This window comes from Sardina pilchardus, chromosome 5 (genome assembly GCF_963854185.1).
Source record: "Sardina pilchardus chromosome 5, fSarPil1.1, whole genome shotgun sequence".
Lineage (NCBI taxonomy): Eukaryota > Metazoa > Chordata > Actinopteri > Clupeiformes > Clupeidae > Sardina > Sardina pilchardus.
The window spans coordinates 21,824,594-21,834,580 of record NC_084998.1 but is presented as its reverse complement, the minus strand read 5'-3'; the positions used below and the strand labels follow the sequence as shown (position 1 = coordinate 21,834,580).

The following is a 9,987-nucleotide window of genomic DNA, read 5'->3' as shown; positions in this document are numbered from 1 at the left end:
ACTGAAATTTGGACTTTCTAATGGCGTTCAGAGGGTCCGGTACCTGCCAAGATCAACTGTTTAATGGATTGGCTTGTATCGTCTTATATGGTATGTTTCGTTATGTAGCAACAAATCTTTAATGTTTATGATCAGTAAACTTTTAATGACAGAGAAAAAAGTGCATCTAATTGCGTGAAAGCAATCTAACTTCCTCACTAGTGTAGCGCTGCTACTCTAATGCTGCTGGCCTAATGGAGAGTCCAGCCAGCAAATTACGTAACAGGCATTCTTATATCACACCCATGGACATATCTGCCCACACATTCCTGCAACTGTAATGTGGGGAGTTAGCAGGGGGAGATAAGGCCCACAGGCCCCCGTGCTGGGGGTGGGGGTGTGTGCAAGGGTACCCCGCGGGACAAGAACCATTTAACTCCGTCTGCTAGGGGCGTCCCGGGGGGGGGGGGGGAGAACTGGCTGGCCACTCGACTTGCGAAACAAAATAAACGGCGAGTACGAAAAGTTCTAAGAGTCACCTATGTCTGTTGCATGTGATTTCTTCTTCTCCATCTCACATCCCACCTGACAACCTCCCCCAAGAAAAACTCCCCTCAGGTTTTTGATGTGTGATGGGTTTTTGGAGGGCACCCCGGGGGAGAGCATGCATCAATGTCTGTGATATGATTGCTTAACCCCAGGAGAGAGCAGGGGAGCTGCAGCTCGAGCCTCTGGGGGAGAAGGGCTGATAATGATGGGTGATGGTGGCAGAGATGGAGGGCTCCTTTCATTTGGGCCAGCCGAATTAGAGAGAGAGAGAGAGAGAGAGAGAGAGAGAGAGAGAGAGAGAGAGAGAGAGAGAGAGAGTGACGGGGGGATGGGAGATGGGAGATGTCTGCCTGGCCAGGGTCCATCTGGTCAGTGTCGGATTTGAGCCTGGCAGCCAACGAGGTGGGGCCATGCTGGACGAGAAACAGAACACAGGGTTCTGATTGTGCGGAGTGAAAGAGGAGAGAAAGGGATGAGAATTATGAGCCCACAGAGAAAGATAAACAGCAGGGCCAGAGAGAGAGAGAGAGAGAGAGGGAGAATAAAAGAGAGGGAGGGAGAGAGACGGGATCTCATTGGCGATAAGAGCTCAGGTGGGGTTTGAGTTCAAAGAGGGGGCTAAATGATTCCTTTCCCCCTCTCTCTCCAGTATCAGCGCCTCTTGATGTTTACTTTCTTGCTGTTTATTTTCTCGTGTCGTTTAAGGAGGGGGGCAGACTGCGGAGCCGGGGGGGGTACGTCTGGAGACGGATAAAGGCGCAAGAGGGCACCAGGGAGAAATGGATGAAAGAGAGAAATGAAAAGATTAAAAAATATGGCGGAGAGAGAGAGGGGGGAAGAGTATATGGACAGAGAAAAGAGCGCAGAGGGGATATCCTGAGCGAATCACGGCGAAGGAAGGCCAGCTTTCCTGTCCTCGGAGCCAGGATATCCGCGGTCCGAAGCGTCGGCCAAAGACATGTGTCCCTTATATGTCCCCCACGCCGACCCCCACCCCATCCACCCCCAAACTATACACCCCCCCTACTCCCGGTTTCTAAGTCGTGCCAGGCTGTGGTTTAAGAGGAAATAATTGTCTTGAAAGAGAAAAACAACATCCATTGAAGTCCAAAGCCTATTGCCCCTAATTGGCAGGGAGATAAATGGGTGTGATCTGTAATCAGTTATGTACACAGCCTGAACAAACAGACATGGATCTATCAAAATGTTTTTATTTATTTTTTCATGTAATCAATAATCAAAACCACAGAGTGTTTAAGACAGGTCTGGCTCAGTTTGTCTTTTTCTGTGATTAGATTTCGGTAGACCAGTACAGTATAAATAAGGAGAAAGGAAGATTAATGCTACCTTGAGAAAAAAAAACAAAGAAAATATTTATGAAGAGGCAACAGACACAAAATCTTTGCCTCAATACACATGTCCATTTTTTTTCTCTCTTGTGTGTTTATATAATAATAATCATTATTATTACAACAATATGATAATTCTCAGAATAGTAAAGCACGTTACAATTATGTGAAAGTTCAAAAGGAGGAGAAACAAATCTGAAGTCGTCTGTTACAGTACAAAGACATTCCATTCATAAATGAGCACTGACTCCGCTTCTAAGCACCAACCAGTAGAGAGTAAGATATAGTTCTTCTCTTTTAATCTATAGATCATGTACATGTCATTGCAGGGCAGAGAGGGGGATCGAGCACCATTTAAAATCAGACCTCCCCCTCTTCAGCCTCTGAGCAGAGACAAGGACGATATAAAACTTAAAAAATCTGGCAATCCTGTATTTTAAAAAAGGAGCACCACTGATGTTTAATAAATACATACAGCAAACAAACAAGGAAAACTAACTAACAAACAAAACCCTGAAATAAATAGACACACAATTCAGATTTTCAAACACAAAAGAAAAATACTGTGAAAAGAGAGACTAACAAAATTGAACTAAATGAAACTGCACCATTTTGATACTTAAAAGCATTGCAATTACAAATGTGTGACAATCTCTGTTGAAGCAGGAATGATTTGGGATTATACAAAAAGATCCACAGCACACACACACACATGGATTCTTTACACGAATGCAACTAAATCGGCCTTCAAGCAAACCCGTATCTTTTGAGAACTCGGAGAAACATAGATATATATTTCATTTTTTAAATTCTTAATGCTTTAGAAAAAAACTTCACTGTTCAGTTGTTTTTTAATCACCTTTTATCTAAATACAAGTCACAAGGCCAAAATGGTGTAATAATTCTAGGCTGTTAGAAATAAGTATATACCATAACAATAAGAATAAATTAAAAAAAAAATCAAATCAAAATAGCACCCAATGAAGAATATTAAAATCAAGGAAAAAAAAAAAAAAAACAGAAAGAAACAAGCTTCATCACACTGTGAAAGGAATCATCATCAAAAAGAATCTGAGCTACGCCATAGAGATCTAGTCGCTCATAGACAAAGTGATTCCCCTGATGTTACGCTAGCAAGAACACAGCTGCCTCGCCTTACTCAGACACACAAGAACCCGACCGGTCACGATTCTGTCAGATTTGCATAAGAGTAACTTAAAGAATAAACTAGTACCTGAATAAATGCACGTGTTCAGCAACTTGTTAAATTTTTTTGTTTGTTTTGTTTTTTGTTTTTTGTTTGTCCTGACACCTCGTGTAAATCACAGCAGTTTCCATTTGTAGTTTAAAATGACCTGATATGAAATTCCGACACAAATTCACATTTTTCCGCCCGAGTCCGGTATGCTTTCCCGGTAGCAGGAATCTCTTGTCGTCCCCATCATGACCTCGACTGTGTCTGATCAAGTAGCTGATAAGTGGTAGATGGGAAGACAATGGAGCTGAGGGTATCGTCTACCGAAGCTGTGCTGTTATGTAAACAATACGTGTAAACGTGCGTGTCTATTTTGTTTTGACTTGTTGCCCACGGAGACAGAACAGTAGTGGTTGTTGAGGGAGCAAGTGTCAGAGCTGGAAGGATTTGGCTATGGCTGCTTATGGGGCACTCAAAAAAGGCCCAGATTTCACTTGGAGCAAGGTAAGGGAGCCTGATACACACACACACACACACACACACACACACACACACACACACACACACACACACACACACACACACACACACACACACACACACACACACACACACACACACACACACACACACACACACACACAGAGAGAGAAAGAGAGAGAAAGAAACAGGAAGAGAGCATACATTAATTTCATTCCAGTAAACGTGGTCAATAGTCTGAATATCCAAGTCTATCCAATCCCATGGTCAGCATTCATAGATCGGTTTCCTTTTCCGTTATTGTTGTTGTTTACATAGTCAGTGAAAATAAAGCTTTGTTGGGTGTGTCTTCATCATGCTGAAGCTCTGTGTGTGTCTGTGTGTGTTTGTGTGCGTGTGTGTGTGTGTTTGTGTGTGTGTACGTCTCACCACACTGAAGCTGTCGTAGATGGCCGTGTGTGTTTCTGTGTGTGTGCGCACACACGTGTTTATATGTTCTGTGTGTGTGTATGTGCGCACTCATGTTTATGGGTGTGTGTATTTGTATCAAGGTTGCAATCGATTAATCGATTATTATACCACTGCTTGGTCAAATTTCCTATTGTGATGCGCTATTTGGAACGTGCATTATTTTTCTATATACCGCACGGCTATGAAGTAGTTCCCTTCTTTTGGGCTTATTACACTTGAATATTAATTCGCCAATGTGAATGTAACGGTAAAAACAGCAATGTTGTATCTAAGACGGCGGCAATATAAACGAAAATGATAGTAGCAGTGGTATAAGCGGGATAATCAACTCCGCGCCCTGTGCGTTTATAGGAAAATAATGCACTTATCGAAGTGTAAAGTCCCCTCCGCCTGCGGCGTCGGGTCCTTATTACCACTTCGAACGTGCATTATTTTCCTATAAACGCACGGCGCGTCATTGATTATCCCTTACGTTGTCAACTCCATAACACCATGTTATGGCATTTGTGACGTTCCACGGCAAAACCAGTCGCTTGTCGCAACAGGCGTTTCTGAGAAAAATGGCCATTTATGTCACTTGTGCTAAAATCGTGGATTTTTTTTTGTAAGTGTTTTGAAACAGTGGGAGGTCTACACTGTACGGCCGTGAATACATTTCGCCGAAAAACTGACCTTTTGTAGTCTAAAAACGTGAGTTTGTTGAGGTGAGAAAGTTAGAGGAAGCAGGAAGTTAGAGGCGTCTCGTTTTTTGCCGCTTTACGGTAAATGCACTCATCGACAACCACCAAGCCATCCGCGTGCTGTGTCGTTGATACAAGTACCGTAAAGCTTGTAATAGCGGCGACCTTACAAAGCGTTCGTGAGTGTTGAGCCGACGGTTAACTTCAAAGGCAGATTTCTCCGTTTTTCTATTGGCATGACAGGATGAACTCAACTCCTTTGAATGTTTATATTTCAGTAATATGACGTTCAATTCATTAGATATAGGTATCGTTTTGAAGGTTGATTATGCCCCTTCCTGAAAACGTAATAACTTTGATTTTGAAAATTTGGACATTGTGACTGATTTCGCCGTGGAAGGTCACATTTTATCGGTCAAACAACTAATCGATTAATTGAGAAAAAAATCGACAGATCAATCGACTATGAAAATCATTGTCAGCTGCAGCCTAATTGCGTAAGTGTGTCTCACCACGGTGAAGTTGTCGTAGATGGCCATGAGCTCGTCGACGCGGTACTGCTCCAGGATGACCACCCCGGCCAGGCTGGGGCTCCGGTGGCGGGCGCAGTCCTCACAGTGCACCACGTATGTCTTCCTGTTGCTGCTCTCGGTCGTCACAAACAACAGGTTGAACACCTCCAACTGCACACACACACACACACACACACACACATACAAAACACATGGTCACACATCCCGTAAACCAGTCTGAGTACAATAGACATCAGGGTTTTGAATGATGACAGTAAACTACAAGTACAGAATGATATGATCCTCCTGTGATCTGTTCAACGATAAAGACAACACCATCTACTTTTATTTTGAGAATCACTTTACAGTGCCTACTAATATCAATAAACACATAAGTGAGTGTAATATTTGGTTAATTGTAACAGCTGGGCTGTACTGGATGTGGAATTGAAGCACTCTATTTTTACGCTCCGCAAACAGTTTCAAAAGACTGGTTTCTGTTTTTCAAAAATATGCGCCTCTTTCATGTCTAGTGTAGCCAGTCCCATTGATAAAAGTGGAAGCTAATTGCTGCAGCAGATGCTCCATGAAGGGCACGCATCAATCACAAGGTAACGTAGAGAGACTCACATCACACTCGTTGCAGTAGTAGGCGGGCTCGTCCTTCACGCGGCTCTGGTAGGAGATCTTTTTGCCCAAGGCCACCAGCTGGTCTCGCAGAATCTGGATCTGCTTCATAGACTGAAGGAGGCAATGCCTGAGACGACAACAACAACAGGCCACACGGGAGAGAGTGAGACAATTTATTCGCCTAGATAATATTTACTTATTATGAACATTCTGAAAACACACACACACACACAGAGACGCACACACACACATACACACAATCAGGTTGATGGATACTCACTTGACCATTTTGTGAGTGTCTGGGTCTGTTACTTTGATTGTGCGGGCCACATTCCAGGACACGTGGATCATGGGAACAATGGACTTGACCTTTTTGGTCTCGTTCCACTCTAAGCGCTCCAGGGCCAACTGGTATTGGTACGCTGTGTGAAAGAGAGAGAGAGAGAGAGAGAGAGAGAGAGAGAGAGAGAGAGAGAGAGAGAGAGGCAGACCAGAGGAGGGGAGAGTTAGAGGTCGCAGAGGGCATCCATATCCCAGTCTATAATCTCTACTCTGGCCGCCAGGCAGCAGAGCAGCGGGATTAAAGTAGCCCTCGCAAAGGAGGTCTGGTGCTAAAACACTGTTCAGGGACTGACATTTACTACCAGACTGCTCTGACCCACTTTCTAAAGTGCCTCTAGGTCTAAAGAACGATGGTAAAGATTTCGCAGCGACTCTTTTTAAAAGGTATGAAGTGGTTCAACTGCTGTAAATTAAAGAGGCGAAGAGGCGAACTGCTTAGCGCAGTCTGCTGATGTTTCGTTTCTGCGGCTGGAGAGTAAATCTGATTTATGGCGAGCCTGCGTGCGCTGCTTGCGTAACCTCCCCAGTAATTACTGAGCACAAGGGAATGGAGGAAGTGACTGACATGAAAGTCTTCTTATCGAGATTATGATGCAGAGATAAGAAGCTGGCTGACAGAGCATCCTACTACCACCACCCCCCCCCCCACCCCGTGTCAGCACATACATGCACGCTCTTGCCCACACACACACACACACACACACACACACTACTGTCTTTCAAGTTATTTGCTTCATTCATCGGTAACTCCTTCTGGCCACTGCCTGGTCACTCACAGTTCAGCGGGCCGACATTCCAGGCGATGTTGTTGCACCAGCCCACGGCCTGCACCCAGTGGACGGTGCCGCCGTTGATCCACACCAGGTCTCCGGGCCGCTGGATGAAGCGGTACACGGGGATGTTGGACCGGTACAGGTCCTCCAGCACGGGCCACCAGGAGCCGGTCAGGTAGTCCACACCATGTCTGTTGGAGAGGGAGGGACGGAGGGAGGGAGGGAGGCGGCCCGAGAGATATTAACCCAAATAGAACATAATCGATAGCAACAACCAGTTCTACCACTTAACCACCTCTTCTACCACTCACTTCAATTACAAACACTACGACCACTACAGTTACGAATAGGATTAGATCAACATTCAAAGTACAGAGTATGATGTTGTTGTTTTTGTTGTTGTCGTCGTTGTTGTGGTGTACTTGGTACAGTAATTAACAGTATTGTATTATTACGAATTACAATATTATCTTAAATGGTAAATGGACTGCATTTATATAGCGCTATTATCGGCTTTTTGCGAGCACCCAAAGCGCTTTACATATCATGCCTCACATTCATCCATTCACACACCGATGGCGGAGGCTGCCATGCAAGGCGCCAACCTGCTCATCGGGAGCACTGGGGTTAGGTGTCTTACTCAAGGACACTTCGACAGGGTCAAGAGGAGTTGGGCTCGAACCAGCAACCTTTCAGTTACTGGACGACTCCTCTACCTCCTGAGCCACTGCCGCCCAAACAGTAATATCACAAGGTTACAAGGTTACTGTGATATAATTAGCTAAAGAGAAAGTTGAAATGGAATAAACTATCGAACTGAATGTTACATAAATAGTTGCCCGCAGCGGGATAAGTGACATAACGAATGAAGCTGCTTACTTCTCACAGAAGTCATTGATGGCCTCCCAGTAGTGTTCGTGGACAGCGAACCACTCACAGTCTCCAGGGCCGATGTTGATGTTCACCGAGCAGAAGTTGTTGTTCTCCTGGTGACCTGAGAGAGCAGAACCACACGTTTACTCACAGTCATTCACAGACAGTTCTGCAAGCTTTCAACACACTTCGATGGATACACAGCTCCCCTTTTCTCACTATCTGAGTGAAACAAAGAGGATATTTCTTCTTGGTAGCACTCGCATGTATTTTCTCTCCTGCATTTACAGTTCCACCTTCCTCCTCCTCTCTCTCTTTCTCCCTGGTAAGTCCACCTGGATTTACTATTCCTTTGTGCGCTCTCTCTCTCTCTCTCTATCTCTCTCTATTCAGCTGAATTCAATAAAGCTTTATTGACATGAGAAAAATACACGTTGCATTGCCAAAGCATTTCTAATTGTACAGGCAGTTAGTGGTATGTGAAGGAAAGGAAAAAGACTGAACATCATGCATCATATAGTTGTGCAGCGGCAGTGTATGTGTGTGTCTCTCACTCCCTCCCTCCCTCCCACATACACATGCGTATCTTGAGAAGACAAAAAAAAGTCCAGGGTGCTCAGAAGTTCAGTCAAATATCATGCAAAGGTGCTCTTTGGGGTCAGCAAATCATATGAGGTTGGAAAAAGGAAATCCAAGGCACTCTCACACACAGGGGGAAGCAACCCATGCGCAGCGGCATAGGTAGCCTTGCGTATGTTGCGTAACTTGCGTATGTGGTCACTGACCTGGCGTGCGGCTCCCGGGCACCTTCATGTAGAGCTGGACGGTGTTCATGCCCAGGATGGTGTGGCCCACGTGGCTCAGCATGTTGCCGCTGGAGCTCACCCGCATGAAGGCCGGCAGCTTCAGCAGCTCCTGGAGCTGGGGCTTCCACCTGCGGAGCGGCCACAACACCGGTCACTCACCACCCACCACTCACCACGATACTGGCCAGCACTGGCCTCTCAGGCCCTATAAACTCCCCAGCTCTCACAGTCCCAATGCCATAGTGTGGTTAGAGTATCCCTGTTACCCTATAGGACAAAGCCGTATCCCTTTTATATTACACCACACTAGTCACCTTTCAGGCCCTATAAACTCCCCAGCTCTCACAGTCCCAATGCCATAGTGTGGTTAGAGTATCCCTGTTACTGTGCTGGACAAAGCCATATATCCCTTTTATGTTACACCAAGCATGGCAGCACAGTGGTAACACTCTGGTGAGACCGTGCCATACTAGCGGCAGTGTCTTTCTTGTATCTAAATACTCACAAACATTCACTTAAGCCAATGCTGCCCGATATCTGCAAAGTTGTTTGTGTTTGTATTGCACGACATTTCCCAGTGGTGTGAAATGTACGGCGACAGAAGGCAAAGAAGGGTTTTCTTGCTAAAACGTGAGGAGGCTCAGCATCAGAACCGTAACCGTCTCCAGATTGGCAGCCAGTGAGTATCTGGTCTGCTCTGTCTCTGGAGTTCAGAGATTCAGCAGTGGCAGAGAGGAAGGTGGGATAACAAAGGTGGGGGGAGAGACAACAGGTCTTAGATGCAGACACAGAATTAAAACCCTAATAAATATCCACAGAGTCGAATGTTACTGCCAAAGGGCATGTTGAAGTTTTCCCCCTCCAATTCTAAGCCTTTAAAACGCTTAGAAAAAACATTCTTCATGTATGTTGAATCTTTAAGTTCATAGCTGAGGTTTACAGACACGTGAATGGCATTTTTAACAGTAGATTTGGTTATGTAATAGCACAATTCTCTACTAGTTAATGCCTCATTGCAGAGCCGTTGCACTTGCAGTACTGCAATAAAGCAGACATTTAAGTATACAACATTACAGCAGCATGACACACTCACACACTGCATCTGTATTGTCAGCCACTGCATTTACACTATATTACGGTACGTGCCATGGAAGTCTAGTACGTCATAAACTACTGGTATGCTATTCTAATGAAGCATACTTCTGGGTTTTAACCCCCACGGCTGGACGTACACACAGGTCAACATGACTGTAACTGGCCTTACCTCTTCGGGTCGGAGAGGTCGATGTTGGTGCCAAATTTGATGATCTTTCCAGTAGGTTTCTGGTCAGAGCTGGAAAAGTACAGA

The 9,987-nt window shown here is 45.1% G+C and overlaps 1 protein-coding gene across 6 annotated transcripts in view; it reads right to left on the bottom strand.

The window, feature by feature from the left end:
- Positions 1 to 1,722: 1,722 nt before the first annotated feature.
- The window catches only part of kdm6bb (lysine (K)-specific demethylase 6B, b), a 41,511-nt gene continuing 33,246 nt past the window's right edge, over positions 1,723 to 9,987 (bottom strand). For all 6 annotated transcript variants that reach the window (XM_062536912.1, XM_062536915.1, XM_062536914.1 and 3 more), the window contains 8 exons: positions 9,904 to 9,972; positions 8,619 to 8,767; positions 7,840 to 7,954; positions 6,964 to 7,151; positions 6,126 to 6,267; positions 5,846 to 5,972; positions 5,216 to 5,386; positions 1,723 to 3,586 (listed from right to left, as the gene is read on the bottom strand). In XM_062536912.1, the coding sequence (XP_062392896.1) occupies positions 3,563 to 3,586; positions 5,216 to 5,386; positions 5,846 to 5,972; positions 6,126 to 6,267; positions 6,964 to 7,151; positions 7,840 to 7,954; positions 8,619 to 8,767; positions 9,904 to 9,972 (985 nt within the window). In that variant the 3' untranslated portion in view covers positions 1,723 to 3,562. The remainder of the gene's footprint in view (positions 3,587 to 5,215; positions 5,387 to 5,845; positions 5,973 to 6,125; positions 6,268 to 6,963; positions 7,152 to 7,839; positions 7,955 to 8,618; positions 8,768 to 9,903; positions 9,973 to 9,987) is intronic.